This window comes from Aptenodytes patagonicus, chromosome 4 (assembly GCF_965638725.1).
Source record: "Aptenodytes patagonicus chromosome 4, bAptPat1.pri.cur, whole genome shotgun sequence".
NCBI lineage: Eukaryota > Metazoa > Chordata > Aves > Sphenisciformes > Spheniscidae > Aptenodytes > Aptenodytes patagonicus.
In genome coordinates this window covers 34,256,241-34,275,695 of record NC_134952.1, presented here as the reverse complement: position 1 = coordinate 34,275,695, position 19,455 = coordinate 34,256,241, and the positions used below count along the sequence as shown (strand labels likewise).

The window sequence follows — 19,455 nt, the reverse complement described above, 5'->3', positions numbered from 1 at the left end:
GTGAAGCACAAAAATATAAAAGCTCTCTTCTGGTTTCTTTTTATTTGACTATTACTTCACATTATACACAAGGAGACAAGACAGACCTGGATCAAATGACTCATGCAGGATGACCTAATTTACATACGTTAATTAAAACCAAGTCCATAATTTCTTAAGATATACTCTGTCCTCTCCCTTAAAAATATTGTTTCTGTCATTTTATATAAATAGAGAGAGCAACCTTTCCTCCTGGTAGGCTTGCCTGTTTCAGAATGCATGCAACGAGCATGCACAACCTTTTATGCAAGTAAAGATCCATCACATTTTTACTGATTAGTAAAAGTAATTTACTTGATGAGAAAGATAAATATAGTAAATTTTCTTATAGCATATTATTTCACCTCACTGGTAAAGACTGCATAAATTGAAAATAATTAGAGTACATACACTGTTAGTAGAAGTATGATATCCATAAAGTTGGAGACGCTGACATACAGCAAAAACGGGCCAAGCCAAGTATCACGTCAGAATGAAGCCAAAAGAAGGAAAAAAAAATAAAGACAACAGAATAGGTTAAGACAAATAAATCTTTATTTTATATATTATTAGATTTTTTTATTTGTTTTTAAAATGACAGTGAAGAAAAAATGGTTTATTTTCAATCTCATTTTTTAAATTTTCAAAAGAGAAGTACAGAGTTGCAGAGATTACTCTCAGGAGAAACGTTCCATTTCGTAATCTACTTTTTCCAAAAGCTCTCCTTTTGTGTGTAAGTTTCCTTTGTTCAGAATAAACAGTGTGTGAGAGATTCAATAATTGACCTACACTTTTGAAAAGTTGAGAAGGATAGGTCTCTCTGGGTCAGAAGAAAAGATGCCTTTTTATGCTCAGGGAAGGTTTAAAAAGTATTAATTCTTGAAATTCAAACTTCCTATGGTTTCAGGGACAAAGATCCAAGATCAAGCATCTATGGTCCCAAAAGGATAATGGACATTATGAGAAGCTTTGCATATATGTCAAAATGTTTCTTATAATGTGGAATTTTTGCCACAAGTATGCAATCGCAGATGAACATTTTTTTTCTGCTGTGGGCTTGACAGAGACTTGTCCCTAATTTTTACTTGTCCAACCGTAAAATAACGTCCTGCTACTGCTGCCATCCTCCAGACAAACCACCACAGACTCTTCTATTTCTGACTTACCTTTCTTATGCACATAAGAAATGCAAATTTGACATTAAATGAGTATTCAATATTCCACAAAAGTCTATTCACATAATATAAACAACTAAAAACATTTTGCATTGGTCATAAGCAGTATTTAATAAAAAAATTAAATTTGAATATAAAATCTAAGTTAATTTACAACATCAGCTATTTTAAAAGTGCTATGTTAATAACAAGCATCAGGATCAGTATGTCTACATGAACAGTTTCTGTTAGTTATGAGAGCAGGAGTATAGTTTGGTCTTGCCACTGAGATCTCTCTCTTATAGATAGTAACACTGGGTCATGGCTCTTCACTTTTCCTACATTTATAGATTCCAAATGGAATCAATGCTACTGTCATAATACGCAAGACAATATTTAAACACTAATTTTTCCTTTCTATAGACCACTTAAATTTTTTTTCCAATAACTGCAGTTTAGGCAAAATACTGCTTTTTTCTTTATATAGTTACACATACTCTTTTAATGAGATGAATTTATTCTTTAAAAAAATTTCAAAGTGATTAGTGAAATATATACACACACACAATTTTGTCCTACATCGAACAAAACAAACCAAGTACCAGCTGCAACTATTCTGATTTTACTTACCAGCATTGCACGTTTTTCTTCATCTCCTTTTCTTTCTCTCTTCTCATTTTTTTTCCTGAAAATCTCTTGTAGCTAAAAAACAAACCATTTTGTTCTTATTTAGTTTTCAGGCTATTTCACATGTATAACAATCATTCATTGTGAGGAACACTGCAAACTATTAAAATGTAGTTCTTTACTAAAATATCAGTGTTTCAATGATGCTTTAGTGTTCATATTCATGCCTTCATGTTCCTTCTGTCACCTTAACCATCACACAGAAAGGAAAAAGGAAACATTTTTTCCACAAAGTAAGGCTAATAATTCTATTTGGGAGCACATCACTAAGAACATCCTATTTAGCTTTATATTTTAGCCAACCCAGCCTATACAAAAAGGGGGAGTTCCAGCCTTTTTCACCACCTTCTTTCTTGTTGGGTACTAATTAGTATCTGTGTGGCTATATAGGCAGCTGGATCAATCTTTTTTTCATATTGTTAGTTTCCAACCAGATCAGTTCTTACTCCTGCTGGCACATGGGAAGGGTGGAAACACCTGGTGGGGGTGAAACATTCCCCTTCAGCAGCAACAAACTACTACTCAAGAGTAATTTATCAAGTACCGTTTTTTTTCAAGTCTGTTCAAAGAATACCTTCAGGTCTTGTAAAATACCCCTTTCACAACTTTCTCTACACTAAGAGCTTTAAACATGACTTCTAAGAAAACCTCAAATACAAGATTTAAAACATACAGAGATTATTAAACATATTTATTTTTGGAAACTGCAGTCTTCAGACTAAGAAATAATCTGTACTTATCTTTCTTTGTAAGTGTCTGTATTCTTTAAATATTTTTATTTATAGTAATACTTATTAACATTCCCAAAGCATTAGAAAAAAGTGACACCTTGTTTACTCTTCACAGGAAACAGAGCAGTATTAACTATGATCCCATCTATATATCTACCAGTGAACTTCAGCTTTTCAAAAATTGCACCTGAAAATACTGTACTGCCACTTGTAGCATTTGCTAATCTCAAAATGGCTGAAAAAAGAATAAACACTGTGGCTGACAAATTTGTCCTATCCAGAATATAGTATTTTCAGAACCAAACATCACGGCATACAGATGGTGGTACCATAAATACACAATTGTGGCAGTTGTTTCAAAGACCCGATTTTACCTACCAGAAGTCTGATAAAAACCTGACACTGTAATGACATACACACAGAGCTCCCCAGGGATCAGAATGTGAAAGATAAAGTGCGTGTGATAAATTTTGCAAGCAAATTTTCCAAATTTAATTTCAGAATACCATATTTCAGAGAAGGCAGATGACTAAGACAAAGGGATTAGCACACTCTACTGTAGGGGTATAACAACACTGAAATAAATGAATACAGTGCTTAGCAATTAAACAGCAAACACATTTATAAATAATGTTTTAGGAATTTCCAAAATTGACTACTGTGTTCTGGAATTGTCTATGAGGCAAATACTGACCAGAATATTGTGTGTGTCACTGTATCTATTTTTGAGTACGGGATCAATTTACAGACCTTGGTATGTTTTTTCTAATTTTTTGGAAACCTACAGGCACAAATTATTGTAACCTATGCTGACAAGGAAGAAGTCATGATAGGACATTTAGCTGGATGGCCTAGAGTGTTACATGGTTTGCAACCCTGACCTGTGGAAAGAAGAAAGGTAAATGAAGAGAGAGAAGTAGAAAGAAAATACCTTGTGAAAAGTAAAGTGACAAGCCATCAAGTAGGAGAGAGGAGTGGCAGTAATTGAAAAATCAAAAAAGACTGGTGTAAAGCAATGCATCCTTGGACCTACTTCCCCTGCCACAGAGGCAAAGGGAGTAGGATTCTGTTGCATTCATCATTAAAGCACTTGCTAAACTTCTGGAAATGGATCCTTTGTTCAGAAGCAGTGCTATAGGATACCAGCGAGTAGAAAAGTGAATGTGAAAAGGATCTAGCAGTACTTTCATAGGAACATTGTTTGAAATAGGATAATGAGATTGAGTGCTGAAAGCAGCAAAAACAAGATCTCCTGTAACAAGGGAACACAATCCTTCTGTTCCCTGACCTCACCCCTATGACATAAGCAAAGAGGAAAGCACAAACGCCATGGAATTAGTTTACAAAAACAGTAAAGCTGTTATCAGAAAAATTAAGTATTTTTCAACTCTTCACTACACATACTCTTCTCTTCAAGAATCATATAACATGATCCCTACACCAATCTCTTCAAAGTCTCTTTATTTGCAAAACTGGATAGTATTAGCTATACTTCCAATTTTATGATAGCTGACTGTAATCATTGGAGAAGTATTTTGTGAATGCTGGATATAGTTCAAATGGCAACACTTACAGTCTCCTGCTTCCAGGCACACAGGAGATGATGCATACCCAAGCAAGGTGAGTACAGATGCCAGATGTATGTTCTGCGGCCAGGTCTATCACAGCTGCAGCATCACTGAATCAACTTTTATTTTCATATTTACTTTTATTTAACACAGACATTATCTACCTACCTACCCACCTACCTATCTATTTTAGTCTTTCTCACTTCAGATCTAACATTCTGACTTACGGGTTTTGATCTAATTTTTGAAGGGTCACTGACACGGTAACCAAGCAGAGTTAGGGTCAGGTTTAATCTATACAAATTTGTTAAATACAATAATAGGTGGAGAACAGTGTATCTAATGTTTGAAAATTCTCCTTTCTTTCTTCTATCCACTAAGTCTGGTAACAGGAAAAGAGTAAAAAGGAAAAAAAATTATCAGGGACCATGACGGAGAACAAATAAAAGGTAGGATATGAAGAAGACTATAAAAGCATAGTTAGAAAGAAAGATGCAGTATCCATAGTTAAACGTTGTCCTTGCTTCCCGCCTTATATACTTGATTTCATTTTCAGCATCAGTTTCTGAAAGACAAAGCCTCCTGCTTCAATTTCCTTCCACTTAGCTGGTGTAATGGAAGCCTTTTTTTTTTTTTTTTTTAAAAAGTTGTCAGCCTATTCCACCACATTCTGATTTATGGAATCATGAAAGACTTTTTTTTTTTTTTTCTCCTTTCCTTCTTCTATTTTTCCTTTGGCCAATTAATCCAATGTTTGCTGGCTTTTTCCCCTGACTGGAGGAGATAATTATTAGGAATTGGCAAATAGAAGGATGTGTATGTTTAATATTAGAATACAGAAAATGATCAGCATGCCACAATTATGCAAGTGGTGACAGCTTCCAAAACAAAGGACGCTTGTTCTGCTTAAGCTATGCCACCAGAAAACAAGTCCCCCAGATCTCAGATCTCACTCACTTGGTTGTGTATCACTTCCTTGAAAAGAATTGAGGGAAGTTCAGTGTGTTGAGGACAGTTTCCTTCACGTCTCCATTTTCTTTAGGTTAGCATAGCTTATCTGAATCGAGCCTCATAACTTGACATGAAAACAATTAAGAAGCAGCACACAGGAAATTAGGGTGTCTTCTTTTTAAATAAATAGTGGTCTGACACTTAAATCCATTCCATGTGTCTGTTTCATTCGTTACATCTTGTTCCATCTTCTTCAATAAGGCAGCGGGCTTCTTCTCATATTTATTTACTGTATTTATTTATAAACGCAACTACACAAAAAATGCGTGAAGATAAGAATTGATGCCTTCTGCAAATATCTTTTTTAGAAACATCTGATTCAATTATTATAAATATTTTTTTATTCCATTAATCGCCTGTACTTGTTCAGTAGAAAATAAAGGCCTTGTGCAGTCTTCAGAAAGCTTGTCTAAACCACTAACCACAAACCTTTAAATGTTAATTTCTAAAGAAATGTCAAAAACTGTTTGCCATAGCTGAGTGTTCCAGTGTAATCCCAGACATCTGCTGCGTATGGACATTACCAATTTAGAAAACTCTGATTTATACTGTATTGTGCAGTTTGTTAATGTAAAGCCATGTATCATTGTAAAATCAGAAGCCCTAAAGATGAGTGGGCAATCTTCTGATTTCATGATTTCTTTTAAAATGATCAATTTTTTACTTCATCACTAACATTCATTTAGAATAGCATTAATTATTCCTCCCATTTCTTTTAAAATCAGAAAATAAATGAAATGAACATAAATCTGAAATAGCCCTCTTGTTCCAAGGCTTAATTTTATACTTGTCAGTGCAAGCATCATTCTCCTGTACTTAGTGGATCCTATCACCTGAAAACTTAAGAAGTATTCAAATTTTAAGATGCAATTATCAGATTTATCATGATCAAAATCAAAATATAGTGGATGATTTAAGATTTTTTGAAGATCCAAATTCTTCTTAATGCACAAATCTCAAAGACATGTTGTGGTGAAATAAGCTATTTTTTCTTTCAAAGTCTGGGCCTTTAGAACTGTTCAAATTTCTAACCAGAAGAAAAATAAACTCTCTGCTTAAGTAATTAGTAAGAAGAACTTACAGAACTGCTTTTTTCAAGCAATAAACTGAGTAAAGCTCCAGTTTGAAAAATACTGTAATTCAGATTTGTAATGTAATAAAACCTTTGATGCAACAAAACTACTACTGCCAAGTTCCAGATGTCCTGCCAACTGTTCCAAAGCACATGAAAATTATTCAGCTCAAAGTAAATTTTGCTATCAGGAATATTCTCCTTAAAAAGAAATCACTGAACCCCAGCTTAGCAAATTGCTTCAGCATATGCATTTCATGGGCTGAACTAGATGTATGTACAGTATGTTTTATTTCATTACAAATCTTGTCGAAAAGAGATGACAGTGTTACATTATGTCAGTCAATATTTTCAGGTCATCTGGGATTATAAGCAGAATGAATGACAAAGTGAAGTGGTCTCCCAGGAAAATATTATTTTGCAAGTCCCTCCATCATTATTGCAATTAAATAATTCTGCTGACCATTGATACAGCAGTATTACTTTAATAGCCTAATTATCTGTGAACGTAGTAGCAATTAAAAAGATCCAGAATAAAAACTGGAATTAACCTTCAAAAATCATTATATACAAACACACCCATGCACTGTAATAAGGAGATAGTATTTACAATTTACTTTACATTTACTATTTACATTAAATAAGGCAAATAAACAACCACATTCAGTGAAGAATAGCTCATGTTCTCGTGATTATTGACGTCATCATGAGTCTCAGTCCAGACAAAAAAATGAATTTCAAGATTACATCAAAATATTCAAAGACTGAAAATATACGTACCACTAAGAATTCCTTTTTGTCCACCATCTCATTGCCATCAGTATCAAACATGTTGAAAGCGATTCTAAAACCTGCATGTGGCTCTGCCAAAAAAACCCCATTCAATTATTTATTTGCTTGGAAAGAAAGCAAATATAAAACTCTAAGAAATTATTTGGTATCTGTTTATAAAAGCCATATCCTCAACTAATTTAAATTAGTACATTTGTGTACAGAGTAAATGCAAATCATAACATCTGTGAAACAATATTATCCACGTTATGAAAACAGAAGGCATGCTCACAAATTCATAGATTAGGGGAAATAGACAGTAGAAATAGAACATGAAATATCCAAGAAAAATATCTCACAGCAATGGCTGGTTGGGTAGTTCAGAGTGTTAGTTCATAACTAGAGTCCATTTTACATTACAAAACACAAATTTGTAGAAAATAAATTTTCTGTGAAAACACAGTGTTCTGAAAGACACTTTAGAAAGTTTTGCAAAAAAGGTACAGGACACAACTCTGGTCAAAACAAATGATGTGTTGAAAGAGACCCAGAATTTTCTTGTTTACATGCTCTTTTTTTTTTTTTTACATGCTCTTGTTTACATGCTCAGAGTCATTGAAATTTTAAATCAGGTTAGAATTTTAAATTATTTCCAAAATGTGGGGACTTTGAAGGTAACTGTAAGTGAAGCCTTTAGGCAACATTTTGGTGATACTCAATGATTTGCAATATGGTTTAATTATGGCCAAAAGTTAGTCCAGATAACACAGAAATTATAGAAGAATATCCATCGATCCAGGAGTTAGGGATTGTAAGGGTTCAGGGCTAAGTTCCTGCTCTGATTCACAGTAAGAATCCAAATCATATCTGAAGAAAAACCTAATGAATCCAATAGAAATTTTTTAATTACATACAAAGGAAAGACAAGTAAAACACTTCGCTCCTTCCTAAAAAACACCTCTTAAAATATCAAAACAAAGTCTGTATCAGGCTTATTTTACTCTAGCTATAAGTTCTTCTACTTTGTTTTTATGGGTGGTAGAAGACTATTCAAATTTGTTAGTGTTTTCAACATAAACATTTACTTTAGTTTGACAGATTTTGTATTTTATATTCTGTCGTCTCACTGATGTCACCCATTATGCACTAATAGGTGAAACAAACCAGTAATAATGTGTATCTTTCTCTTCTCCCTGTATTCAATGTCCTTTATGAACTTCAGTAAATTCAGCTAGAAATTTTGTAGGAATTTCAAAGAAGAAATTTTAACTTTTAACTGGGGTTTAGCTGAAGTGTATGGCTCAACTTTCTCAACAGTCAGTAAAATGTGTTCTAGATAATAAAGCACTTAAATAAAACATAACACAAGATTCCAGTAGGACAGGAGAGGTTCAAATGGACATAGAGATGCACAATACATTTTTTTCCATATTGGGATATGGGGGGGGGGGGGGGGGGGGGGGGGGAGGAGTATTGTAATGTACAGCAATACATTCAGAGATTAGAAATTTGTAAGGAAGTTTTTGGGGTTTTTTTCCTCCAAAAATACTTACTTGTTAAAATACATAAAAGGAATAAATATTCTGTGTAAGATATCACACCTGAAGACAAAAAAAAAGTTATGCCATATTAGTTTCACCTTGTCTTCACATCCTAAACTTGAAACTATTAAACGTATGTATAAGAAGGAGAATTTTTGTACATGCACATATGCGTATTCATACTTCTGTGCATGTGACTCTATTCAACCTGGTCAATGCGTTATTTGTCTAAAATATTGATCTATGGGGTCGGGTTTTGAGTATTTTAGCGGAGGAATACATTAAATATGGCAAATAAACAACTACAGTCAGTGGAGAATGGCTTGTTAAACAGAAGCTGGCTAGATTCTTAGAAGCTAATAGAAATGATTTATTCCATTTTCTTTCCGAAAACCCCACCAATAATTCATGACAACACTAACAGTATGAGAACATTTACTCTGAGAACATTAATCGTGCTCCCTCCTGATACATACCATTTGAGTACAGTTCTTGACTTTAGTAAGTGCTTTGTAAGTTCATGTCCTATATTAATTGAAAACTTGGCCTCGTGTTACTTATGAAAGCATGGATTTGGGCTTTTGAGTTGTCTTTATATGCACATTTTCATAGTCATCACCTAAAATTTATATTAAAACTCTTACTTGATGAATATGTAAATTTTGTTAAATATTTTTAAAGTCTGTTAGAGACATCTGTACTCTCTTCTACATTCAGAAGATCTGTAAGGAATACATTCTAAGCTTTTCACCTTTTGTTAGACATCAAAAGGCAATCACAGTGTGGAATGGCACTTCCTTTTCTCTTCAGAAGTGATTAAGGCAAAATTTGAATTAGAGCTGAAGTCAATATCCAAATATTATGTTTGGTACCATAAACTGTACTTCTGCTTTTCTAGCTCTTGGGTAAAGAGATAACCTTGCAGAATGCCCATAGTACTAATGGAGAGAAGCATCTTACAGTTCAGTAAGAACTGAAAACAATGACTTGCAGCTCTCCCAAAAGCCTTTAGCTCTAATGATCTTCAAGGCTGAACTACCAAAACTGGTTCTTGATTTCTAACCAATTGATTTTGTCTGTTCTCCAAAACCAAAAGTGTTAAGTCAGTCCACAATATTAGACTATTTCAAAAGAGTAAAAAAAAAGTACTTAGATGCCTGAGAGTAAAGATGTCTATCAGCTGGGATTTTCGAAAGTTGCTGGCTGTCTCCTTGATTTCAATCCAAGTCAGGTGCAAAAGTTTTTAGAAAAACAGCCACATCTTTGGATGTTTAAATCTCTTTTAAAATCTGACTTAACTGAATATGTGACAAACTATGTAAATAGTAACTGAATTTTTTTCACTGAAAAACCTGTAAAATTAAAACTCAAAACATTGTGTCATTCCTGTGGATTTTACAATTATTTGAACACATTTAACATCAGCACTTCCAACACTGCCGAAGTAAGAAACTTTGGCATTTTCTACTAATATTTACAGCACAAAAAGTTCTAAATTAATTCTGTCCTGAAATAATACTCAGGAGGGACTTTCTGTCCTCTTGAATAGCTGAGATGAAAATCTCAGCTATATTTCTCTTGGATCTGTCCAAATGCCTTCCCAAACCTTTGATCATACAATAGTCCTCCCTAAGCCAACTGTCCTGAAAGAGAAGCGCCTTCAAGAGAATCACGTCTACTATCCTCAAACACAGAAGTAAAAATAACCAACCACAGAGATCTCCCCAGGTATCACAGAGACTGGAATATAAAGACAATACAAAAGACTGACAGTTAACGAAATTGTCTTTGGAACCAAATCACATCCTAGAAAGAATCACTAAAACCCTCAACCTTTACCAGTTGAAACACTGCCCTCCCAACTTCCATTCCATTCATGGAAAAAAAGGATATTTTCCCACCTTTTGATCCAAGAGCAAATTTAAGTCTTCAGAACCAAGATTTTACTACTGCTAGTAGATCTAGTTAGGAAGGCTACTAAGTATTTTTAATACCACCTACTCTTTTCCTCAGTTTACACATAGCTCCACACTGAAGATTAGCAAAGATTAAATGCAAGCATTTAAGTAACGCATGCTCTATGCTTTATCTTCTTGATTTTATACAGCAGCTTGCAGAAATTAGTTCTCAAAGGCCTGCTTGAATCTGTTTGGACAAGCAGCTATCAAGAAATCAGATACCTCAAAGGTTCTTATTCAGTGATGTAAAACATTCTTTAATAGCCAGTCAATAAATGTAAATATGTATTTTTGTTTGTTTGATGACACCTTCTTTGTTGTAAAATGGAGGAAGAAAGTGCAATTGTCAAGTAGTCCATCACAGGTATGAAGATAGCAATATAAAAGGCCTCGAAAGCATTCTCTCCTTTTGTTTGTACTGGTATATTGTAGCTGTGGACAGATAGTTCTGGTTGATTGCTCTGAGTGTTATGGGAGAGAGGCTCTGAAATGATGATTGAACAGAAAGAAAAGCTTACACTAAGATCAGAAAGAAGAGAGGGAGGTCACTCAAGGGTAAAACATAAAAATAAAACTTAAGGACAACTGGCATAAATCTATGTGGCTCACCTGATTTAAATGAATCTATGGCTAAATAAATGGACATAGGCTTTTGCTACTTGCTCCATGTTAAAATGTGCATGTTTTAAAGAAAATGAGTAAATTAATCTTGTAGTTTTCATGTCATGTACTAAATAAACACTAAATTAGAATTAAGGAGACCCGAATTCTATTCCCATTCCTGTCATTGGCTTACTGAATGACCTTATCAGTCATAAGACACATCACTTTTTCTTATATTATCTATAAAATGGGATAACGGAACTCACTTTTTTGTAAAGCATGCTGAAAAGCTATATAAGTGCTAAAGTTTATTACTAATTTTATCAGCTTATTACGCCAGTTTTGAGTCCTCTTAATTCCATCACCTTCTGTAGAATTTCACTGTCAGAAAACTGGAGTAAGATATTGTTGAATGAAAACTACACGTTGCAGACATTTTATTATAGATTTAATAAGCAACATCCAGATACATTTTTTTAAACTGATAATATATTGATTTAACAGATTCGGAAGCTGAATTTTTATGTAATTAATATTTCAAAAGTCAGCTGTTCTGACTATATAGAAAGCAGCCTAGAGCAAGGAAATCCAAGGATATACAGTGCAAAGATATGCCAGGTTCTGTGTCTCTGGAGTTCTGGCTGCAGACTCAGGGGAAAAAGTGAGCACCTCCATGCACTAGATATTCGAGCCCACGACCCTCCTCTGAGAGTAAGTGCATACTTACTCCTTTAATAAATTTGAGCTGCATTTGAATTAGATTCATTAATTACATGCACGTTTGATTGGAATTTTGTTGTTGGCTTGCGTATTTTAAACATTCATAAAGTGTCTTTATTTTATAGCAAGTACTTGTGGCTACTTTTAAAAACACCTAAAACGCTCCACCAGACCTCTGCCATTCTGAATATAAGCAAAGGAATATGTTGATTATTCATCATAAATAGCTTTTAAATGTCTGTATGCAAGCCACCACAGGGGTTTTTTTTCTGGTTTTTTGTTTTTGAAGTGATAGAGCTTATTAAGAAAGAAAAAAAAAAGAGGAAACCAGGAGCGTGGCTCATGGCTCTTCCTTTACCAATAGTGTGAGTTTTAAAAACTATCAAAGCCCTCATCTGCAGAATTTAAAGGGATATATAGCATTTCTGAAACTGTCTCTTTGTGCGGTGAAGAAAATGCTTATTCAAATAGTGATATACCATTACTATTGTTAAAAATAATCACATCATTGAACCTATTAAAAAAAGTAAAGAGATATTGTGTCTTTATTAGAATATTCTATCTATGGTCTATAGATTATTCTTCATTACAACAAATTGAACTTGAAACATTCAAACATCAGTTTAACAAGCTCTAAGATACCAATTCAATTAAAGAGGCTAGCTGTAAGATGGCATGATTAAAACACTGTAGAGACTAAAGGGAACTTTTCCATGCTGTAAAATGTAGAAAGCAACAAACACTTTTTATCTTTTTGAAGATGTGACTCAGATTAAAGTACATCACTTCAGCCACAATAAATTAATACAAGGGATAATTTGGTTCAGGAAAATAAATTCTTATCCCCCACCTTTCTCATTCAGATTACGGAAAAGTTTGGATGATCCTTTCCAAACTGGTGGTGTCTCCATAAGGATCTGATTCAGTTCCTAAAAAATAAGATTAAAAAAAGATAAAAGTATATATTTAAATATTTAATGAAGTAGTTAACAGATGATGAGTAAATGCCAGGAAATCAATATAAAAGACAAGGAACTGCATGCAAATTTACCAGTTAATTTAACTTCAGTTTACCACAATGACTTTGGAAGTACTCAAGCACATATATAAATTTTGCACACATGATTATTCCAAGAATTGCTGATCTGCATGAACACTAAGTGTTTGCAGAGTTGGAGAGAGACATGTAACATATTTGTTGCTGACGTTACTTACCACTGCCCATATTCACTGAAGCCAAGGATAAGTCCCCCTGGATTTCAGTAAGGTTTTCATACAAGCTCCAAGCAACTGTTCTTTTAAAACACAACCTGAACTAAAGCAAACTTCACCCATGAATATAAATGTACTTCACTTAAAATACAGGGATACAGACAGAGTCTTTTTGCAGTTGTACAAATGTTAAAAAAAAAAAGTAAGAGGCACTTAAACATCACAAAAGGTAGAGAGTGGCATGAGTATTTCAGGCAGCTTTGGATACACCTGTTACACTCAGACACTAAAGAAACTCAGTCAGATATGGGCTGAGGAAGGAACTGACAGGGGCTTGAGAAAGTCAGCAAATCCAACATAACAAGCACAGCTGCTCAAGTATCTTTGAGATTCTGGATTCAGCTGAGTCTGAAGTGACAAAAATGAAAAAATCAGTGTGTCTCTTTTTTTCTTTTAATAAAGATTTAAAAACTCCCTTCTTTCTCCTGTGACTAAGTTTACATCATGAAAGAAAGTAACTGTATCAAAATCTAAGGGTATAAGACAGCACAGGAATTACTGCCCACCTGCTTTGAAAGGGATCGCCACTTTTTAGCACCTGCAACAAAAGACAAAGTTATGAATGCACAGAATTTAGTTATGCCAATGCGGTGTCATAAAAATTAAGACTGCATCTATACTCTGTGTTTTCTAGCCAAAGAGGAGGTATTTTCCCTACTTCATGAGGCTAATCTTCAACCTGGTTCCAAAAAATTCTCTTTATGTTATTAAAAAAAAAAAAGAGCTTAATACATACCTAAACTCCTAACTTTAAAGAACCAATTCATATCTATAGTTTTTAATCCAACTCCGCTTCAGTGAGAGAGAAGACTTTCTACCTCCAAAATACACCACTAAAACATTAAACAGGAAATAGACGGTATTCATGTTAACCTGTGGTATCAATATTCTGAAACTATTATTTAGTAGCAGTAGTATTACAGTGCAGATTGTAGGGAGACCTGGATTCTGGCCTTTGCTTCAGGGACTACTCATACCTTTTAAAGCAAATACAGAAAAAAATAATAATTGAAACTACACCAGGTGCTAAGACTCCCTTCAGCCATTCCTAATAACTCATTCATGCTCCCTTTTACAGCCTCTGTCAGGCTCAATTTTTTGTAAATAGTTTTAACAGAGGAGCTGAAGAGGGCCTCCAGTTCAGAACTGGAACTGCTCGTTAATACTGAAAACTGACAATGAGTAAGACTGAGCAGATGCTTTCTTCCTAACACCTTACATAAAAGACTCCAGGAGCAGAAAAAGATACTCGCATTCGACAAGTTGTCCACAACCATCCAAGAATTCAAAACTTGAGATTCATTGCCACCCTCTCAAGACAAACATTTGCACAGATTCAATATTAAGATAAAGCACTGTGAACATTGGAATTCACAAAGGTACAAAAAGTAGCATAGTATGTGGTCAAATCCATAACTTTTTGGTTGGTAAAGGCTCATTTTTATAGAGCAAAACACTCTGTGGTATTAGAAATCCCTTCCTCATGATGAACTCCATGCTATATTAAATAACTACCATGATACAGAAGCTACTCACTATGGTCTTTCATTAGTTCATGGTTACAAACTCACTGAAATTTTAGTTTTACATCTTGGTAAAGGTTAGCACCAAGACTGTCTGCAAATCCCACTCCAACTATGGTGGAGTTATATCAAGCAACATCATAACATGAACTAACAGATTTTCATATACTTTTCAGTTTAATTTTTTAATGTCAATTAAAGTCTTGTCTCAAAATACTAAATAAAACCCAACAAAACAACCTCATTTGCCATATAAATTGATATATGTTTATGCCTACCATAAAAAACTTGGGGAATAAATATATCTAACTTTCTAATCAGATAATTTCCCAGTCTCACATATTGTATATAGATTTTATTTCTAGACAAGCATGTGAAGATTTATGTGTACATACATACTTCTTACAGCTCAGTATTAGGCTAAAATTACTATAGTTAGAGCTAAAGAGAACAAAATACATTTCCTCTTCTCTTAATTGGCTTTCTAAATATATAAACATTTATTCAGATGATAAAAATGTATCAAGTATGACTGTTAAAAATATTATATTTTCCCAAATGAAAGCCTGCACCATAAAGGCAGCAGCAACAAGTTAATTATAGCATTTATTTTATATTTTTTATAGTAACTGCCTGGAGTCAAAAGTTACATTTTATAAAAGAAAATATACTCCTACCATATTAGTTAGTGTTTAATCAAAAAAGGAAGTGAACACCCTCTTGACTTTTGTAGGGTTTACAAGATTTCCAAAGTAAATCAATCACAATAGACGCATTCACTCCATCACAAATCTCATTCAGGTCTAGTATTATTAGCTTTTCTATAAAGCAGACATAAAGAGCTACTATTATTACTCTTCAAAGGGCATTTTTGCTTTTTGACAGAACTCAAGACCTTTCTAGCCTTCATCCATTAAAAAAAACAGGTGTATGTTCTTTTTTTTTCTGCAAAATATAGATGCTGTAGTATGTCAGCCTGAATTGACCCAATTATTTACAACTTATAACTTGTTTACAAAATGATCCAAAAATACAAAATATGAGATTTAGAATGTATTATTTTATTCAGAAAAATACCTTCCTTAAACTTACTACCTTCCATAAAGCAAGACAGAAAATTAAGACTTGCCCAAACAGACAAAGCGGTACTTTGACAAAGCTGCAGTACAAAGGATAAAATTAACACAGTCAGAGATCAGAAGCTGGAAGTGGTAATACCTGTAGGTCATCTATTTCATTTATTACTTCCTACTTGTCAGCCTTCTGTCCAAACGTCCTAGACAGTATGACTTCCACGATAATGAAGTCATCCACTTCTACTTAGTTACAGCTTCTGACACTATCCCTTAAAATAATTCTCTCAGTCATGTAATCTCTGATGCTAGTCTATAAAACTAAAGGACACCCAGGTTAGTTTTGCTTTCAGTCTCAGAGATTGAAGGACGTTGATACAAACAAGGTTTGCTACATTGACCTCAGAAGGGTGCCTGACTGTTCAACTCCAGATCTCGTCTCCTTTGGCATGAGATGAACAGAATGTCCTTGTGAGCTTAACGCTTTTTGGTTTGGTTTGGTTTGGTTTTTAAAATCTGAATACTCGCTGTGAGAGAGGAGGAAGCATAGATTTCATTAGCATGGAAAAATCTTAATAGCAAACCATACGCACAGTGTGGTCAAACCAAACTGTCATAAAAAGGAGTTAAAACAGAATGTTTAACTGATGTCTAGTATATGGCACAAATGCTTCATGACCATACATGGTGAAATCCAATTCCACAGTAACAAAAAAAGGAAGACTTGGAGATCTGGGCGGAGGAAGCAGATATAAAGTACTGATGTGTATTTGTATTAACTTCTGTGATAAGGAATCTGCTTCCTCTCTTTTAACTGCAGAGCAAAAAAAAGAGAATGAAGATTTGCTTTCTGGTAAGAGTTTCAAAGTTTTACAAGTTTTCACCATCTAAGCTCTATCTTCTGTCTTCACTGTTACAATGAGATTATATCTTTATTCAGAAGTTACAGAAGTTTTGATCACTGATGTGCCATGGCTGAATTCTTTCCTCGTTTCACTACTGTTAAGAGAACAAAGGGGGAAAATCTAACATCTGCACAGAGCTTTAAGCTCTCCTCTGACTGTTTTAGCTGCTTTTGACTGTTCTCTATACTAGCTTTGTGGTGTAGACTTTAGGAAGAAAGACCTAAGGTGAGTTATTATAAATGTCGCACCTGAGCAAAGATATTCACTTTCCCCAGAAGTTGTGTGCTGCTACCAATGCACTGCAAGCCTGAGGGCCAGGAAATCAAACTAGATCAGAAATGGATCACCTTACTATTTAGTCACTCTTTGATACTTAAAGCAAAAATTTTACAGTAAGTGAACTGAAGTTGATAGTTTATTTTTCATTAATTTAATTAACACATAGTGCTAACTCTGGCAACTTTTAAGTGTAGAAAGTGGATCCCCTGGGGGACTGAAACTCTTACTCAAAGCATGTTATTTAGAAAGCCGTGATATGGTTATAAAATCTCTGTAGGGCAAAAAAACCCCAACACGATAGCAGATGACAATTTCAGATGGCAAAAATTGCAAAACAATGTTATCCTGAATTATTTAGAGGACTCATATCTTGCCTGCCTATTTACATAGAAACTATACAGAGGAGGAGGCAAGAGTTTTACAGCAATACTGGTCTGCTCAGAAAGAAACCATAACTGTAACTGTGCCAATGCAAATGGTACAAATGAACTTCATGTCTTTCATGCCTGTTCAGCTGTCTGTGACCTCTAAGACAAGAATGTTTAAATAATGACTAGTATACAGATGTTTACAATTTAATAACCATCAGGATACTGATTGTATGCACTTGGATACCATTAAAAATAAAATTCTGGAAGATGCAGTACCTTTTTACCACAATCAGAAACAGAACTAGTAATCAAAAGCAAATGGAAAAATAACATACACTACCGGCATTTTCCCTAGCAATTTTATCAATATAAAACTCCTGCTTACGTTTGGGTTCATCATTTGTGACAGCCTGAATGAAGTCATATGGAGTCATATATAGCTGTCCTTCAAATTCTAAACTGGCAAACCTACGAAACCGTTGCTCCCGAGGAGTTGCATAAAGGTGTAAATCTTCAAGGTCTGATCTGTTTTCTGTAACCTTCAAAGACAGAAGGAAACAATTTTAATGTATGAAAAAATCAATAAATCTTTATGCATTGAAATTGCTGACACTACCCAAGCTCGGGGAAAAAAAGGAAAAAAAAAGAAAAAAAAAAGAGAACTTAGGCTCTTGAATCATAGAAAAAGGCGCAACTTCAACTCAAGGAAGTCCGTGTAACGTCAGCAGTCAGACTTTAATCAACTCTGCTAAAATTATTTCAGTTGTCTGAAATAATGTCAGTTGACATTTCCAGAAGAGAATGGAATAACACTTTTTTTAATATTGCTTCTTAGTGTAGAGTTCAGCTGTTGACAATAACAGGCAAGACACCTCCATAATATACTCCAGTGTAGATCTTCTACGGATACTGCTATTTCAAGTATCCAATGCAATTAAAGCTACCATACTTGGGGGAACAGAAAAGAAGAGCATAATTATTCCTCCAGAGTTACAGAAGTACTATATGGCATTAAGTTCACAACTCATGAGAGTTTATAGATGTCAGGAGTTTCTGGTATGTTTACCATCCAGCTGATTTACACGTAAACTTAGTAGTACAAAACTGTAAGTGTTCTAAATTATTACGTCTTTGTGTTACAATGTCAAACCTTTTAACAGAAAATATGCTACTGCTATCTGAAAACATTTTTTAGCCCATAACGAGGGAAGTTCCTCTGTGGAATCAGTATCTTGAAGAAAATGTAAGTATCTCAAACTTTTTTTCAGAGATGAAAAAACCAAACCCAAACTGTTTCATAAAAGGAAGAGCAATGATATAGCTAACTTCTCCCAGTATGTTAAAATAGGAATGCAGCATCTTATCAATGAAATATCCCAAGCTGCCATTGTCCTCACTATTCTTGTCATTTCATAAGTATCCCTAAAATTCCTCAGGTACCAAACCAAGGCAAGGCAACAAGTAGCACATGGTTTAACCAATGTCTATGTTTTCTTTTAACAACTAAGAAAACAGCCAAATACATTTTGTTTTTCAGAGAAGCATCTAAACACAAAGAGAAGTTGGGAGATGTCTGCAAGTTGCTGTCTGCTAAGAGATAACAGTCCTCAACTACAAATGGAAATTGGTTTTCCAAAACCTTTCTAAAAATAGGTTTCAGACTTCAGCAATTAGAAGCAAAGGCACATTTATACTGGGCAGTCAAAAATCTGGGCTCACTTTCCCTCTGCTTTCCAAACAACATCCTTAAAAAATAAAACATTAGTAAGACTACTGCAGTGAAACAAGATTTTATGGCTTCAGTTGTAATTAAGAGATTAAATTATGTTTGTAAAATAGACACATCAAAAATGAATGTGTCTAGAAGAGGTCAAACACTTTCTATTTGGAGAAAACAAAACAAAAAATCACATGTACAATCACAACGTAACAGAAGACTGCAATTTCTTGATTTTATATATGGGAGTCTTAGTACTTCAATACTTTATCTAGGACATTTTAACCAGCCTTCTAGAAGGAAAAAAGATTATCGACTGCATAGTTCTCTTTATGGACTGTCTCTCATATTTTTGAAATTATTGCTTCTATTGTGTGTGTGAAAACATTTTGTTTCAATGGAAAAAACTGTCACAGAAAGTAAGAGTAATAGACTTGCTTATACAATCATTTAATTTTCAGTAGACTGCTTTACATACAAA

General features: G+C 34.2%; 1 protein-coding gene across 2 annotated transcripts in view; it reads right to left on the bottom strand.

Moving 5' to 3' along the window:
• The window catches only part of MICU3 (mitochondrial calcium uptake 3), a 58,253-nt gene that overhangs the window by 27,393 nt on the left and 11,405 nt on the right, over nt 1–19,455 (bottom strand). Inside the window, exons 2-8 of one of the 2 annotated variants that reach the window (XM_076336311.1) lie at nt 17,643–17,796; nt 13,613–13,644; nt 12,685–12,763; nt 8,566–8,613; nt 7,022–7,104; nt 1,803–1,874; nt 430–468 (exon numbers count right to left, since the gene is read on the bottom strand). In XM_076336311.1, the coding sequence (XP_076192426.1) occupies nt 430–468; nt 1,803–1,874; nt 7,022–7,104; nt 8,566–8,613; nt 12,685–12,763; nt 13,613–13,644; nt 17,643–17,796 (507 nt within the window). Of the gene's footprint in view, nt 1–429; nt 469–1,802; nt 1,875–7,021; nt 7,105–8,565; nt 8,614–12,684; nt 12,764–13,612; nt 13,645–17,642; nt 17,797–19,455 lie in introns of those variants that run through there. The other variant, XM_076336313.1, reaches the window with a different exon arrangement.